The sequence below is a fragment of the Saccoglossus kowalevskii genome, chromosome 7 (assembly GCF_978046115.1).
Source record: "Saccoglossus kowalevskii chromosome 7, keSacKowa6.1, whole genome shotgun sequence".
NCBI lineage: Eukaryota > Metazoa > Hemichordata > Enteropneusta > Harrimaniidae > Saccoglossus > Saccoglossus kowalevskii.
The window spans coordinates 19,552,268-19,571,199 of NC_140647.1; the positions used below are offsets into that span (position 1 = coordinate 19,552,268).

General features: G+C 34.0%; 1 protein-coding gene across 1 annotated transcript; it reads right to left on the reverse strand.

The window, feature by feature from the left end:
- Positions 1-1,005: 1,005 nt before the first annotated feature.
- LOC102802258 (tRNA (cytosine(38)-C(5))-methyltransferase-like) lies at positions 1,006-18,932 on the reverse strand. The gene is made up of 11 exons (XM_006813914.3): positions 18,796-18,932; positions 16,329-16,438; positions 14,383-14,459; positions 12,142-12,213; positions 11,030-11,095; positions 10,184-10,229; positions 6,272-6,379; positions 5,489-5,901; positions 4,671-4,728; positions 3,597-3,735; positions 1,006-1,475 (listed from the first exon to the last, which is right to left on the reverse strand). Exons 1-11 carry the CDS (start codon positions 18,854-18,856, stop codon positions 1,351-1,353), a joined length of 1,275 nt encoding a protein of 424 aa, XP_006813977.1. The 5' UTR covers positions 18,857-18,932; the 3' UTR covers positions 1,006-1,350.

The following is an 18,932-nucleotide window of genomic DNA, read 5'->3' on the forward strand; positions in this document are numbered from 1 at the left end:
TATTATGTGTTCTGAATGATGTGAAGTACTTCATACTCAACAAAGTTCAGTATGAAGAATATAATCACATGAACTCTTGACCTTCTCCTCCAAATCTAAGTTTCATAAAAACACATGGATCTAATCAGTTTAAGTCAGATAGTAGGAGAAGAACACACTGTATACAGAGTTTAAAAGTTCAATTTGCTAGTACAATATACTATTGACAAAACAAATATATTCATTTTTATAAATATTAATTATTTTCAGTGGCAGCTGAATCAAACCTACCAAAAGTGCAGACTGCAATGACGTCATTTGACAATATTATAAAGCTATTCAATCAGCCAATGAAAATGTCTCGTTTCAGTTTGAACTTTGAAAATTTATAAATATTTATAAAAATGAAACAATGGGTTTGTTGTGTTGACAGTATCATTATGTCAGAATTCAAATTTAACTCTTTGAATATCATTACTTTTCCCACCAAATTTTAGTGCAACATTTGGGTGTATTTTTCTTTGTTCATTTTGGACCAAATGGAAAAATTCACTTCCCTTGCATACATATACACACTTGATTATTTTTTTGGGAGAAAAATATAAAATTTATTATCTAGTGGAATATGACAAATGTGAATTTGGCGTTCAGAAAGTTATAACCACAAACCTTATTTACAAGCAACTGAATGCAGTTTTGCGAATATGAATTATTCTTGTTGCAGTGGAATGAGACTTGTTGCTCAATCGATTTTTAACTTTATTATTTAAATACATGTTTTTTTATCAGAATTTTAGAAAAAACAAAAAAATGTAAAATCATGTAAAATCAAATCAACATATGTTTTATGAAAATCTAAACAAAACATTATTAAAAAATGTGAGCACATATCGATTTTGGGAACGAAGCGACCAGAAAATTACCTAGTTTCCGTGGAAACAATAATGTTGTAATATTCCCTAGAATTAAACTCTACTGTAGCATCCATTTCAAATTGGAAGCTCCATATAATCAAAGTTCATAATCTATTATGTTTTTTTTTTTAGACTTTCAATTTGCTTGCAGCCAGTTCAGAGGAAAACTCCTGTCTCAAACAACACACATCTTTAAATATGGAAAATAATATGTTTGTCACTTAACTTCCATATTTTACAGTTTTGAACTATAAAAAAGGCCACCAGTTGACCATATCTAGATAATAAATTTTTAGTAGAAACTGACCACTACTAATTGTGGAGTAAACACTGTATTGACACCTTGATGTTACAAAAAGAGCGCCCTCAACAACACAGTCATTAAAATCACATGGACTTTGTTTTATACCATGATTACCTAATTTTGCTTATTAAGTCATTATTACACTGCATGGGTTCATGATTTCTTTTGTTGACAATCATCCAATAGATACTTCTGTAGCAGTACGGCAACAACATGCACATTTAAACTGTTTCCAAGTAAACGATATCTTTGCTTCAAAGAAATAGACTCTGGAAAACCTGTAAAAATAAAATCACATGATTTTACATACTGTGGATTACTTTATTTTCGATTGAATTAATTTTCACTGAAAAGGCTTTTTGGGCATTTTATATTGTGAAATATAGGAAAAAAGTATATTCGCTGGATTTTATTTTCACGGAATCATCCTTTCAGCGAAAATAAATTCCAAGCGAAAATAAAGTATTGTCACAAGATTGATTTGAAGTAAGTCAGGTATGTCCCAGTCTTGAGAGTTCTGAAGTGCTTCACGCATGCTCTGTTTTTGTTGGATTTATGTGACAACTGGGTGCCTCAGGACAGTTTTTATTGTCCCTGCTCGCAGTGCTGGTGAAGTTTTGCGAAACGATCGCTGATGGCAAAAACATTAATTGTTTATATTCTCAAACATAAAATGCAACAGTCAAAGTTTTTAAGTAAATTTTATACATTTACACAAATTTCACTTGCATAGATAAAATCATGTGACACAATTTACCTCAATTATGTTTGCTGACACAAGGATCTTTTTTTTTTCCATGTGGTGCTACTGCCATGGCAGTATATAGTAATCAGGGGCAACTTGGTGCGCGCCACAAACATACTCTTAAATTATTTTGTACTTTTTTTCAATAATACAATATGGAATGTTAGAAACAGATTGACATAATTTTTAATTCATTATGACACTTTTGGGACTACATTATATGTGTCAGAATACATACTTTTGTAATGGTGTTATATGTCACCAGATCACCTGATTGTATTGATATGTAATAAGTAGTGCCGTTGGTGTTGGTGTAACTGAAAATGGCGAAATAAACAAGACGTAAAAGCTCTCTGGTTTCTTTGATGTTTTTTGTATTTCTGAGTCAACACACCATATTCATATTATTCTGTACTGGTCTGTTGATGACCTGAATATGAGTCGAAAATTACCGTTGCTAGGGGATATTTATGACAAAAACACAAATGAGATTGGCTAAATAATTATTTAGCGAAAAGGGGGTTCATCGTGAATCACAAAGATAACAATACAAAGTGGTAAATAAACAAATTATGCTTAGACTGGGATGGTCCCCAGTGAGCCTTCAACTGTGAACAGTCCGTAAAAGGAATAATCCTGGAAAAAAGAAGCTAAAGTTAATATGCGCTGCATAAATGAGAGTACCGTAAGTATGTGATGAAGTAGTAGCAGCAATGGCTACTACGGTACTATGTGAAGAGACAGCGTGACTGTTATTCATGAAAGATTAAGGAACGTGGCTGCATGATGTTATTAGTGGAGACAGCGATGTCACAACCACAGTGGTTACTAGTAGATATAGCAATGGCCATATTTACCTGTTGGCATAGCAGCTGGGCTGTAAATATGAGATACTGTTTACTGAAGAGGTGAAAGATGTTGCAAAGACCCACTGTAGATCTATCTTGAGGCTACAAGAGGCTAATGAAATTAGTTTTTAATTAAAAACCCAAATAAAGCAACATTGTTGCTTAGTAACTCCCCTTGAGTATTACAACCGCTGGAATTCATCAGAGGTGCTGTATCCATGCGGTCTGTTTGTGGGTCTGTTTTCAGGAATGTTAGCATCATCGTTTAATGGAGTGACCATGGTGTTGTATACTTGGTATATTTCATGCTTAAGTAATGATTCCTTTGCCAAACCAGGTTGTAAAACTATCCCAAACTCCTTTAGTTTTTGTTGAATGTCTGTTGCGTCCAATTAACTGGATTACTGCAGTCGTAAAATAAATTATGTTGCTGTGTTTGACGTCGAAGTTTGAGATGACCCATCAACATCAAACTGGTGGAGACCGTCGGAGACTGCCAATCATGAACTTCTTTTGCCGTTTTTGTATCTAGTGAAGTATCAGTGTTTGCTCATCTTTGTCTACCCCTATGTCAAGTAGAGTATCCATGATCCATTGTACCAATGTGAAAAGTGTTGTTAAAAAAAATTCAATGAAGAAAAAACACAAGTTCTAAAAAAGCTGCTGCAAGTTAAATTGTCTGCTTAGAACAAAGATGGTGCTAAAACTGTTTCACACCAAGTAACGCAAAAGAGAAACAATATTTGAATCATAAACACTGTTCAATGCATATGAAAAAACAAGCATTAATCAATGGTTACACTTACTGAATTCCGGAGGGAAACACATCAAGTTAGCAACTTCCCTGGGAGTGAAATATCGGAGTTGTAGATTTTTCAGCAATGATATTCTTTCATCATCATCATCACTGGGGGATTTTAAAAACTTTTCAAAGGCTTTTTTAGTCTGAAAAAACAAAAAAAAGGTTTTTATTCAAATTGTAATGAAAATTGGTAAAATTTGTATGCACATTATAAGAGATTGGTTACTTAAAAATGTAATAAAAGATTTCATGTACTGTATTGGCTCGACTACAAGCCTATCTCCAATTAAAGTGCACATACATCGAAGTGACGAATTTTTGTGAGATAGAGAACACCACAAACGTTTGTAGCGGTAGCAGTAAAAATTTTGTTTGGAATGATCTATAGAGCCAGTCGCGGAGATGCGTCATGTCAGAAATTACAAACGATGGATATAAAGCACTGTTATCTCGAACATCATCTAATTATCATGTCAAGAAAATTGTTAACAAGAAAATGGAATGTTTTACAGAATTTTTCTTATTATCTATAAATGCCACTCATTTTTAAAGCAATTGTCATATTGGATATGAATTTGCAATTGAACAAATATATAATTATTACAACTCTCTATGGATGTGATACCAAAGATGGTTTAATAATTTGAAAAAGTGTGTCCATTTCACTGATTTTAGGCTTATCATATCTCATCCAAGTTTGCATGCCTTTAAAAATTATCTGCCTTTCATGTTTCCAGATTGTAATCTTGAAGTACTAGAAATAACATAAACAATATGCTGAATAGTATTTTGATCATTTTTCCCATCAAACATTTTGATAACTTATTTTGCACAGTTTTATCTATATAATTTCTTGCTACAAATACAAAATCATGGAGAAAAATATACAAATTTTATTTTGTGAAAATTTTATTATGTGAAAATTTTATTTTGTGAAAATTTTATGTGAAAATTTTATTATGTGAAAATTTTATTTTGTGAAAATTTTATTATGTGAAAATTTTATTATGTGAAAGGTGAAAAAATCAGCACAACATTGAAAAGATTATTTGAGTTCAATTGCTCATTGCTTACTTACATCAGCCGTTGTGTTCATTTGATAAACCGATCCTGTGCCCTCTACATAATGGTGATATCTGGGGGGGAAAAAATAACAAGCAATATTGATGATTGATTTTTCGTAGTTACTGTGTGCATTAGTTCAAAATATCCATGTCACAGTTTTTGAGTCAGAATTGTATAAAAAATGAAAGGAAAGTTAAATTTTCTAATAAAAATAATTTTAGAATGAAGTGTGAACTATTATGTGCTGTCTTTGTACTGAATTATATGCACAAACAAAGAAAAGTAAACACTGAAAAATCAAATTTAATACACATTTTCAGACTACTGGTACATCCAAACAGGAAAGAGCAAAGAATTATATAGTCATGGAAATATATTATAATGTAGTGAAAATATTCACTGTGTTTAATTGCAATGGAATTGATGGTGATATGGCAGAGTTATTCACTAGAATTTTAATTCACTGGTGTGTGTGTGTGAAAGGAAACAATATATTCTATTTTTAAATTTAAATATGGTAAGCAGGATGAATTTTATGAGAGACATACATTTAAGAATTTCAAGAAATTTTGTAACAATGAATATTTCCCGAGAATCTAATGACACAGAGTGTCAGTGACTTTTACCAAAATTTGATTACATGAAAGCCAGATAATCATCAAATTCCCAGCAGTGAAGATTTATCACAGTTTACATTATTCACAGGGTGCTGATTTTGTGCATTTAACTATGTCGATATAAGTGAAAATAAAACACAGCTAAAAACCAAGCTTATACAGTATTCTACTATGTTTAGAAAAATATACGAAGATAACAAATGAGATGTCTTACGCTTTAGTAAAACAGCATGATCTCCTGCAATCAGGTTTTACTATATCCATAACTTTACCAAATCGGAATAGAATCTTATCTGGAATCAAATAGTCCGTGATATCTTGTACATCACCTTCTAAGAACTCTCGCACACATCGTATACTCTGATCATTGTGATCAATGTTGCTATTGGCAACAAGAAGATGAGATGAAGACGAAGAAGCTCCATCATCATCACATGATTCTGTTACTTTGTCAGATATGCAGCTACAATGTTCTAACAATTGAGACAATCCATCCATGGCACAATCTGAAAATTTATTACCATCAGACTTCTCAGCAGACTTTCTTACCAAGGATGGTCGTGTTTCCTGTGTACAGTCTTGGCTCATTTCAGTTAAGTTTTGTTTCTGTGGTAGTTCCTCGAGTATCTGTAGAAAGATATATGGTAATACTCATAATAGCATCATTCAGTAGAGGAAGGAGCATTATGGACTGAACCATTATTTCTAGGGGTGGACAAGTTAGAAATTGTGTGCAAATATATTTTCGTTGGTTTTGTTTTGTTCAATAAATTTTTACCAGGCATTATAGAGAACAATGTATGTTTCTGCAGAGAAAATCACTACCTTTTTTTTATTTTGTTCTATTATTAAAACCTGGTTCACCACCCCCTCTTAACCAGCAAAAAGAATGTACCATTCCTGGAGATGTGGTTCCAAGAGAGTATTTAGACACTCAACCACCAATATAATTATCACTTATGAAGTAACTCCTTTTGTCTTTAAAGTAAAAACTAACCTGATCTGTTAACTTGAAATTGAACTTGTACGGATGTCTTTTGGCAAGCAGAAAATACCTTAGTCTTGAATTAGGTATACCAAATTGATTTGGTGAGAGTAAAAATTCCTGGAGACAAAAACAAAATGAAACTGTTGAAGCATACTTTGTGATTAAAAAAATGTAGTTATGACACCACCAATGTTTACAATGGAGTCAACAAAGACATGTCAATTATAAACCAAAACACAAAATGTATAAACGCAAAGTTTTTTCAATGCCGTCACATTTTTAAACCGGAAGAGCTGGTCAAATTGTCATGTTTTGATTTGAATTACACTTAGTTCATATTTATAAATATATAAAGAATATGTTTGTTGACTCCTATGCAAAACAATTAGTACTTTGGGAAATACAACATTTAAATCATAGGGAAACAAGCCATGCATGACACAGTCCCCGTTAGTTATCAAATTTAAGATATATAGTTTTGTTTATAGTAATATAGCTGGAATATAACCATGTCAGGAATATGATTTTTTAACATTAAAATGATTGACATTTGTATCTGATCATCAAACAAGTACTTGTCCATATTGAGAGATATTGCTCTGGAACAGCATTCAAAATCAGCCGTTTTGAATACATGTATATACATACATGATGTATAACGAATATATAAAATTTGAATATAATCAGTCAAAGCATTTAAGAGATATGGCTCTAGAAGCCCACTCATTAAAACAAAATGGCCGCCAGTCAGCCATTTTGAATCCAATCTGAAAAATAAAATGACGTACATCAGGAACCTGTAATGTCTAATGTATGTACCAAGTTTGAATGAAATCCATCCATAAATGCCAGAAATGCTTGATATTTGATGATTTTTTAGCACAAAAATGACCACCATTCGGCCATTTTGAATAGGATCGTCAAACCAATATATCTGTCTATCTATGACATGATGTATAATGAATATTAAAAATTTGAATATAATCAGTCAAAACAAGTCGGAGATATGGGTCTAGAAGCCCATTCATTAAAATAAAATGGCCGCCAGACAGCCATTTTGAATATTTAAAATTTGAACATAATCAGTGAAAGTAAGTCAGAGATATGGCACAAGAACCACATTCATTAAAACTTATCTGAAAAAAAAAATTATTTGCATCAAGGTCCCATAATGTCTAATGTATATACCAAGTTTGAACAAAATCCATCTGTAAACAGCCGAGAAATGCTTGATTTTGATGATTTTTAGCACAAAAATGACCGCCATTCGGCCATCTTGAATCAGATCGTGAAACAAATTGATGTGCATATGGATAATATCATGTATGATGTATGTGTGAAGTTTGATTGTGATTGGTCCAGGCATTTCTAAGATACAGGTCCGGACGCACGCACACACGCACGGCCACACGGAGTTCAAAACATAAGTCCCCGTTTTCGGACTGCGGGGACTAAAAATGTCATTCTCTGAATCAGTCTTTGCCACAATTATATCAAATAAACATGAATTCTCTTATACTCAAGTGCCTTTCTAAGTTTCCCCAGAGTCATCCTAGTTATTTATATATTATATATAATCAGGGTTTTATGAGATAAGTGTATGCAACTTTGACAATTATCTAATGTTTGTCAGTTCTAACCAATAGCGTCACAGAACCCAGTACGTGCTTGGAAAGGTTTTTCAGTTCTAAGCAATATCATCACAGAACACCGTAGGTGCATGGAAAGGATTGTCAGTTCTAACCAATAGCATCACAGAACACAGTGGATGCTTGGAAATGTTTGTCAGTTCTAACCAATAGCATCACAGAACCCAGTAGGTGCTTGGAAAGGTTTGTCAGTTCTAACGAATAGCATCACAGAACACAGTGGGTGCTTGGAAAGGTTTGTCAGTTCTAAGCAATAGCATAACAGAACACAGTGGGTGCTTGGAAAGGTTTGTCAGTTCTAAAAAATAGCATCACAGAACACAGTAGGTGCTTGGAAAAGTTTGTCAGTACGAAACAATAGAATCACAGAACACAGTAGGTGCTTGGAAATGTTTGTCAGTTTTAAAAAATAGCATCACAGAAGCCAGTAGGTGCTTGAAAAGGTTTGTCAGTTCTAAAAAATAGCATCACGGAACACAGTAGGTGCTTGGAAAAGTTTGTCAGTACGAAACAATAGAATCACAGAACACAGAAGGTGCTTGGAAAGGTTTGTCAGTTCTAACCAATAGCATTACTGAACACAGTAGGTGCTTGGAAATGTTTGTCAGTTCTAACCAATAGCATCACAGAACCCAGTAGGTGCTTGGAAAGGTTTGTCAGTTCTAAGCAATAGCATCACAGAACACAGTGGGTGCTTGGAAAGGTTTGTCAGTTCTAAGCAATAGCATCACAGAACACAGTGGGTGCTTGGAAAGGTTTGTCAGTTCTAAAAAATAGCATCACAGAACACAGTAGGTGCTTGGAAAAGTTTGTCAGTACAAAACAATAGAATCACAGAACACAGTAGGTGCTTGGAAATGTTTGTCAGTTTTAAAAAATAGCATCACAGAAGCCAGTAGGTGCTTGAAAAGGTTTGTCAGTTCTAAAAAATAGCATCACAGAACACAGTAGGTGCTTGGAAAAGTTTGTCAGTACGAAACAATAGAATCACAGAACACAGAAGGTGCTTGGAAAGGTTTGTCAGTTCTAACCAATAGCATTACTGAACACAGTAGGTGCTGGTAAATGTTTGTCAGTTCTAACCAATAGCATCACAGAACACAGTAGGTGCTTGGAAAGGTTTGTCAGTTCTAACCAATAGCAACACAGAACACAGTAGGTGCTTGGAAATGTTTGTCAGTTCTAACCAATAGCATCACAGAACACAGTAGGTGCTTGGAAAAGTTTGTCAGTTCTAAAAAATAGCATCACAGAACACAGTAGATGCTTGGAAATGTTTGTCAGTTCTAACCAATAGCAACACAGAACACAGTAGGTGCTTGGAAAGGTTTGTCAGTTCTAACCAATAGCAACACAGAACACAGTAGGTGCTTGGAAATGTTTGTCAGTTCTAACCAATAGCATCACAGAACACAGTAGGTGCTTGGAAATGTTTGTCAGTTCTAACCAACAGCAACACAGAACACAGTAGGTGCTTCGAAATGTTTGTCAGTTCTAACCAATAGCATCACAGAACACAGTAGGTGCTCGGAAAGGTTTGTCAGTTCTAACCAATAAATAGCAACACCAAACACAGAAGGTGCTTGGAAAAGTTTGTCAGTTCTAACCAATAGCATCACAGAACACAGTGGGTGCTTGGAAAGGTTTGTCAGTTCAAACCAATAGCATCACAGAACACAGTGGGTGCTTGGAAATGTTTGTCAGTTCTAAAAAATAGCATCACAGAGCACAGTAGGTGCTTGGAAAGGTTTGTCAGTTCTAACCAATAGCATCACAGAACACAGTGGGTGCTTGGAAAGGTTTGTCAGTTCTAACCAATAGCATCACAGAACACAGTAGGTGCTCGGAAAGGTTTGTCAGTTCTAACCAATAGCAACACCGAACACAGAAGGTGCTTGGAAAAGTTTGTCAGTTCTAAAAAATAGCATCACAGAACACAGTAGGTGCTTGGAAAGATTTATCAGTTCTAACCAATAGCATCACAGAACACAGTAGGTGCTGGAAAAGTTTGTCAGTTCTAACCAATAGCAACACAGAACACAGTAGGTGCTTGGAAATGTTTGTCAGTTCTAACCAATAGCATCACAGAACACAGAAGGTGCTTGGAAAAGTTTGTCAGTTCTAAAAAATAGCATCACAGAACACAGTGGATGCTTGGAAATGTTTGTCAGTTCTAACCAATAGCAACACAGAACACAGTAGGTGCTTGGAAAGATTTATCAGTTCGTGTTTTCATTCAAACAAAATAAATTCTTTTGTTCAGCATTCTTACCTGATATCCATATTTACAAACATTTAAAGTCTCAATTAAATTATTCCTAAAACAAAAATAGATACTTTGTAAATAAGTAATCTAAAAAATAATGTGATCAAGGAAACTTAATAATTTTTCAAACAATTATAGCAATAATGAATAAACTAGGTGCAGTAAGTTTGGTTTTGCGATCTGAACGTGCCATTAATATCTAGAATGTATGTTAGAAGTCAAATATACATATCTAACAACAGTGACGATTCTATGTTGACATTTGATATATGCTGCCACCTAGTGGTGAACCATTTCATTTCATTTCTTATCATACCAGCGCCATCAATGGTGAGTTATATATACAAAACATGTACACTGCTTTTATTTATGCAATTCTTTCACCTTTTAAATTATCATATTACTTAAAAAACAGTGCATACTGAATTTAACAATATACCGGTAACATTGCTCGGGTTCCGGGTCAAATGAGTATATACAAGAGAGTTAAACATTCTGTCATTTGATAAGCATGTCATGTAATACCCAAATATGGTCAATCATGATTTCAATACACCTTTCTATAAGTCATGCCCTCTAATGACGAAAAGTTTCTATGGCGTAAATAATTATATGGTACAGATGGTTGTAGGCAATGTTATTGAAATAAAGAATTCTGATTGGTTGTTAAGTCCTTCATCATTTGAATAAAATGAACATATTTTATTGATTGACGGTTGCCGCTTAAAAAATATTAGTGTCTCTTACACCAATAAAGTGTTATTAGTTTCTTATTCAATGATTACATCCAGTATATAACACAGTTATTTATGCCAAAGAATGGATATTATCATTGCAGTCCCCAAATCTTACCTAGTGTCTGACGTTTCAAAACCCTTGACGTTTTCAACAAGTATGAAATTGGGAGGGTGAGATAAACTGAAATATAAAAACACAAGTACCCCCAGGTAAGCATAATTTTGTGTAAAAAGAAGAGAATGTGATCTCAGAAAAGACAGGACATGTACAGAAATGCTAGGACTTGCTAGTATCAATTGGTGAATAGTGTGCCCTCCAACAGGATTGATTTTGTACGATTGAAAATATGAAATCTCAAAAATTAAGTTGAGACAGCTTGTTGAATGCTGGAAGAAGCGAGGTATTAAATCAAACAAAGCTTAAAAATAACTCCCGTGTGCTGAGAGTATTAGAGAAACAAGAATGAATTGAAAATTTATGATTTGGTTTTCAAACAAGAAGCAAGCAACAAATATTTGTCTGCTATTTGAGATACACAACGTGTGATTCACATTATCAAAATTTATAATACATACAAAATAGGGACAGGCAGTTTGGGAGGTCAAAGAGAATAACACACACATACACATAGATGTCTTGGATCCATATAGGGGGTAGTTTATTACTAAAGCACTATGAACTAAGAAATCAGTGTTTTCACAAGGAATATGCAAATGCTCAGATTTCTTTTGTTTTCACACTTATTTTGTTGCATCACAAAAAAGCTGTGTGTGTGTCAGTGGTTTGTTATAATGGCTGAGATGAAGTACTGCTGGTGAACAGTCACAGTCTAATATACTTACTATTAGCAGTTATATCCACCAAGCAATATATTTTGCAATGTCCTCATCTATACATTATAATAAATTGTGTTAAATCTTGAAACAATTGTCACTACAAGTAATCCCATAGCATCTCTCTATTTCTCTATAGCTACTCAACATGTAACTGTTTGCAATATGACAGTCAATTTAATAATACCTGACAACTGGAATTTCAAAATACAACATGTGATGGGTTTCACATAGAAGCAAGTGGATGCACATTTTATGACTTTTCAGTGTTTTGCTTCATTTCTGCATACCCAGACATTATATTCAATATCAACCAGATTTATTTTTTTCTTGTACTAATTTTAACTTTTTAAAACAAATTATTAAAACATGATTTTTACTGTAATTACCAACCTTTGTAAAGTCTTTAGAAGATGAAAGAAACTTCTTGTTCTTGGGTCATTAGAGTCAGCTTGCAAACCAACTCTATGAAAAACAAAATTAATACAAGATTGTATTACCAGTATAAATAGGGGTCTATGTAAATACTAAAGGCATAATATTTAATTTTATGATGTAATCACAAAACACCACTTGTTAGTAGATACGTTGGTCAATACTAGTGTTTTCACCATATACATTATACAAATGATCAGATGACCAATATTACTTGCCACAAAAATTACAAAATAAATACTTGATGGCTTGATCCCAATTCAACCACGTTTTTCGGTAATCAACTGGTTTTAGTGTAAATACCGTATAAGATGTAATTGTAAATATACAAAATTTGTCTGGCTACACTGCTGATCTCACAACACAACTGGGCTGCACTTAATTTGCATAAACAAAAATTTTCATTTTTATCGGTGTCATTTTCTCTGCTCTCATGAATATTTTAATAGTGTCGAAGGAATAAATTTATTATGTCAAAGTTCATTGATGAACCAACAAAATTCCTAACAGTTCAGACGAGATCACAAATTAAACAAAAAGCATCAGTAACCCTTATAATGATAAAAGAACTTTTTGGCTGAGTTTATTTTAAAAACATTTTTGTAGAAGACAATGGTACTACAAGACAAGTGCTACTGTTACACATACATATAGTGTTGGAGGTTGAATTAGCTCCAGCTATAGGTGAACTTATTGAGCTAAAATCACATGCTCACTAAAAGTACATGTATAAGAGAAAATCAGATCTATGTACAGATATGCGAACAATGAAAATAAATACCGTAGATGTTTATTTTTTCAATTTAACAACTTTATTACGCTGAGTCTGAGATGATCTGTTATTTCATTATAGCGTAATAAAGTATGTTATTATATTTACAGTAATACACTGAGAACAAAAAATTATTATAGATTTAGTAACAAAAATATTTATTCTATTCCGGTAAATTCTTGATTTGCAATAATACTATTTCCAGATATTCAAATTTAGAGACAAAATAATGTTTAATCTATGTAATAGATGATACAACAGAAGTAGATCCATGTGTCATGAATTGACAGATTGCTGCCAACAAGTAGCAACACGATTGAAATAGAGGAATGCAGCAAGTTGCAACTCGTTGATGCAACACTGGATGACACATGGATCAACGTTTGTTGTAAAAGAATGGCGCAACTTTTTGATGCAACACTGAATGACACATGGATCAACTTTTGTTGTAAAAGAACATTGCAACTTGTTAATGCAACACTGGATGACACATGAATCAACTTTTGTTGTAAAAGAATGTTGCAACTTGTTGATGCAACACTGGATGACACATGGATCAACGTTTGTGGTAAAAGAACATTGCAACTTGTTGATGCAACACTGGATGACACATGAATCAACTTTTGTTGTAAAAGAACGTTGCATCATGTAAATGCAACACTGGATGACACATAGATCAACTTTTGTTGTAAAAGAACATTGCAACTTGTTGATGCAACACTGGATGACACATAGATCAACTTTTGTTGTAAAAGAACGTTGCAACTTGTTGATGCAACACTGGATGACACATAGATCAACTTTTGTTGTAAAAGAATGTTGCCACTTGTTGATGCAACACTGAATGATACATTAATCAACTTTTGTTGTAAAAGAACATTGCAACTTGTTGATGCAACACTGGATGACACATAGATCAACTTTTGTTGTAAAAGAATGTTGCCACTTGTTGATGCAACACTGAATGATACATTAATCAACTTGTTGTAAAAGAACATTGCAACTTGTTGATGCAACACTGGATGACACATGGATCAACTTTTGTTGTAAAAGAACATTGCAACTTGTTGATGCAACACTGGATGACACATGGATCAATGTTTGTTGTAAAAGAACATTGCAACTTGTTGATGCAACACTGGATGACACATGGATCAATGTTTGTTGTAAAAGAACATTGCCACTTGTTGATGCAACACTGGATGACCCATAAATCATCTTTTGTTGTAAAAGAACATTGCAACTTGTTGATGCAACACTGGATAACACATAGATCAACTTTTGTTGTAAAAAACAATGTTGCAACTTGTTCATCCATGTGTGTCTTGAGTGGGAACTAATAAGTGCGCCCTCAACTGATGAACTTCACACATGATTAAACTTTTGTTTTTATGAAAATTGACAAATTATACACTGGGTGTTCTCACCTAGTAAATGGCTGACAGGGAGGACTCATCAACAACACATCAGCATTAATTTTCATGAACTCCTTTAGAGTGATTCCCTGTTAGTAAAGAGCAGCTATGTTTAGATTAATCACAGGTTTTATCAAATGATGACCTAGGGAGATGTGAACATGAACCTGAAGCAGAAGCAGAATTTGTACAGCAATGCATGATAGGGTTTATTATAATAAAGACACAAGCAGCCTCGCGGCTGAGATAGCTCTGCTGTTAGCAAAGCACATTTCAATTAAAGAACTAAAGATATCATTAGAAAATGAACAATATGTATTAGTATCAAAGCAATCAGACTTGCTGTTTTCAACAAAAAGTTGAAAATATCACTTTTATCAAAAATGACAAAAATATTAATTATAATTAGATAATTGAAGATATCATCACGAAATCAACAAATCTGAGAGTGGTCCACATGTAGTACCTATATATGTAATATCAAAGCAATCAGACTTGCGGTTTTCAACAAGAAGTCAACAATATCACTTTTTACGAACATGGCAAAAATATTCACCAAAATTAGAGAATTCAAGATATCATCACAAAATGAACAAATCTAAGAAAGATCTACCAAAGGTACATATACACCCAGTGTAGTGTTCTACTTCTGTATTAGTGTGACCTTTGACCTAGTCTTGTCTTGTAATTAATTATGCGGGCATGCTCAGTAGCGCCTAGCAACCAGGAGCAGTCATCAGTTGGTTAAAATAAACAAACCAGTTTTTCCCTTAGATAAACTGTCTCATAATTATTCTTTAAGAACATTACACTAAGTATCAAAGCATTCAGGCATGTAGTTTTCAAGAAGAAGTCAAAATAGTAAAAAGTTGACACGAACAATGATGGGCGACAGACGCCGACAGACAATCACTCATACGATAAGCTCCACTTGACTTGAAGATTATTCGATAAAAAAAATAGCTCTTAAATGCTTAAATTGAGATTTGTCTGTGAAATTTAAAGCAAGTCTTAGATGTATTGGGGCAACCAATTTACAAACTCACCAGCGAATTGGCTAACTGCTTGTGTTTTGACTGAACAGGCGGTTTACGAATCTTGCTGGCACTGACTTGTGTCCACGTCTTCTCTGGGCGAGTCAATATTGCAGTAGGGGACATAGAATGCTTATACGCATCCTTGTACCCGTCTAAGATTCCCTTTTCAAAGGTGATTTGCTGTATTACGCGAGACATGATAATGCAAAGTAGTTTACCATTACCACATTTTTAGCCATGTACGAGTAATTTACGAAATGTATGCACATAATATGACATTTGTGTCATAATCGCACATATCCCACGCCTTTCCCTGTCAGAAACATGGTCAGCTCACGTACAAGTAATAATAAGACAAATGTGATTAATTCACCAATATTTATTCCATGGGGCCGGATATCTTGAACATGGCTTGGAGCTAAATATGAAGACAAGTTGAAAAATGGGTTTTTCAGATTCATACAAATCAGGAGAAAAATAGCAAACCTTCATAGCCAATTGATTCGTTGGGGTAACATTGAGCCAAACACTAATAAAACTCGTTCGCGTTCATTTTTGTGTGGAAAATCCCTTGCATACGAACACATGAAGAACATAGAAAACTTTACCCATCACTGATTTATTTTCAATCTTAGTATATTCAAATAATTAGAACAAAAAATGGACAACATAGTACAAATCGTTTACAAAATCGCTTATTTATAAAATTACTGTATGTCCCCCCCCTACTGTAATATAGAGCAGTGGCCAATTTGCTAGCGAGTTTGCGAATTGGCTGCCGCTAGCAAATTGGCTTCCGCCCCAATATTTCTGAGACTTGCTGTAAAAGGTTTCAACAATATGATGCCAACTTTAAAACACAGAATGTTAGAGTTATCTATAGCATTATTATCAGGTGTTGTTTCTGTGATCAAGACTTACTTCAATAGATCTTTGCATTAGATTGCAGTCAGGAAAGTTAAATTGATAGACCTCATTAGCAATAGTGTTGATATCCACAGCTGCTACCACATCTGCTGAGACACCACTTTCTGTGTAGTAAAAAAAATAATTTAGTATTTATTTTGTCAATTTATGGAAAATGTGATTATATATACAGAACTTGTGGTCTGAGGTGGACAAATTTCATCAGAAGACATATTTATTTTTGAACAGCACACAAGTTGGGTATTCTATTGATATTACAGTAAAACCTGTATTTATGACCACCTCTATATAAAGAACACCTGCCTATTATGCCCACTTGTTGCAGTCTCAAAGCATATCCGTAACATATACGCAACTTGTGTATACAAAACCATCTGTCCTATGTGAACAACCTTTCAGCAACATGTTTACAGATTTGCCTTTTTTAAGAAATCAAAATAATAAATAGCGTTTTCTTTATACAATAATTTAAAATTTCCCCTTTTCAAACTTATTTGATTTTCATCAACTCTAAAAATTCTTTTTTTCTTGCAGCAGTACTATCACTTTATTATCTGCACAAGTATTATGACAAATGTATGAGTGATCCATAAAAAAATAACACAACCTCCACATGAAGACCACTTGTCTATAAGAGACCATTTTAATGAAGACCTTTGAGTGGTCGCTATACACAGGTTTGACTGTACAAGGATGTTTGGATAGTGGTGGGAGTCGAGGTTTAGAGCAAAATTGTAATCAACGTTAAGAATGGTGCGCATGGATTGGCATAGTCTGGAATCTGGCCATTCAGATTGCCCTTCCCAGTTCACATAAGAATAGCCTGGTGAATCACTAAATAAATATGCAGATGACACAGAATTCTGTTTAAGCGGTGATTGGCTGTCCACATGACTATAGTACATTGCCATGGGAACTTGAGCACAGACTGACTTGTATGTAAGGCAAGCTCACAGCCCTCCAGACCAGGGGGTGGGGGTGGGGAGGTAGGGCTGAAAGAGTGTGGTCACTGGTCAGTGTATTTTTTGTGGTGTCTTATCTGTACATTTTTATTTTTCTTGAATGTGACAACGATTTTTTTTTTGCAACACTTTGCATGAAATTTTTATTCCAGTCATCTCCATGAGTGTGAAGACAGCATACGGTTCGATTCGTGTATGATTCATGTTTGATTCACATACGATTGATACTCCTAAAACCTAAAATTCAAGCGAATGTTCATACACATATGATACATATCAATTTCAGCTAATTTAACAATATTTTTGTGCAGAAAAATAGAGATCAATTTAGTATTTTCTGTGGAAATCAAGGTTATAAATACATTTATAGTGCGCATGACAGTTCCTTGATGCGTCTGTGAGGCAATGATTTTTAAATAAAAACATCAACGTTCTTGTTTCAAAGATTTTATTTGTTTTTTTAAATTCAGTGGTGATAATGTGAGACTTTTAAACATATTTATGCATTTTTCGACTGTCTCTATAGCTTTTATACTTGTTTGAGCCCACGTGACTTCCGATGTGATAGAGACTGGGACTATTTATACCGGTAACCATGATTTTTCCCAAAAGCAATAGGTTGATTCCCATTTTTCCTACACAAAATATGCTATACATATGAATATGACATTTGTGTAAATTATAGATATTTCAATCGTACGTCAATCATACGCAAATGGTACGCGAATCAAACCTTACACTGTCCTCACACTCGTGCCATCAACCATGATTTCAAATGATCAGGCAGCATCAGGTCTCTGTCAATCATCACAATAAAAAATATGAATGTACTGTATGCTCTTTTCAACGGATCTACTTGCAAGATTCAAGAAATGAGTATAGACACAATTTTGGCACTTAATTTAATAAGTAGATTCTCTACATTTTGGTTGTGTTTGCATATGTCTGCGGCTTCTCAGAACAAAACTGAGCCTGTTAAATTTTCAGCTGAAACTAGTTATTAAGAGTCTTATTTTGTTTTGAACTTTGACCTCCCTAATTTGAAATTTTATATTTCCTTGTAGCTCATAATCTCTACCAGGGTACTTTCAAACATTGTAATTTTTATTTTGTTACCATGAGACCCAACAGAAAAAATGCACTTGTTATAAGTTTAAACAAGGTAAAGTAAAAAGGCAAGTAAAAACAGAACGTTAAAATAACATAAGATTAGGTAGTAAAAGATTAATGTAGTTTGTGTTTTTCAAAACACCATTTCAGATACCGTGTCACATGTCTAATTAGTTTAGGATGGTTATTATTAATAAGGATAATAAACTTGTTGATATTGTTTTCAGACTGGAAAGTGGGGATTTCCTAAGTAAATTTAGCGTATATGTTTATGTGCAGGGTTGCCCAGTGGCTGCTAGTACTAGTACATTATGTTGTTCAGTGACTTTGCTGCTGATCTCGGAGACGGTGTTGGGTCTAATAAATAACAACAATAAATGTACTAGTACCTTTCACAGCATAGTGCATGCCACCGATCCCACTATAGAGCTCCAAGACACGCAAACCCATTACAATTTACTCATTCTTGCAATCAGATAAAGCAATAATGTGCGGAGCGAATCCTGGCCCTCACGCTGCAGTTGAT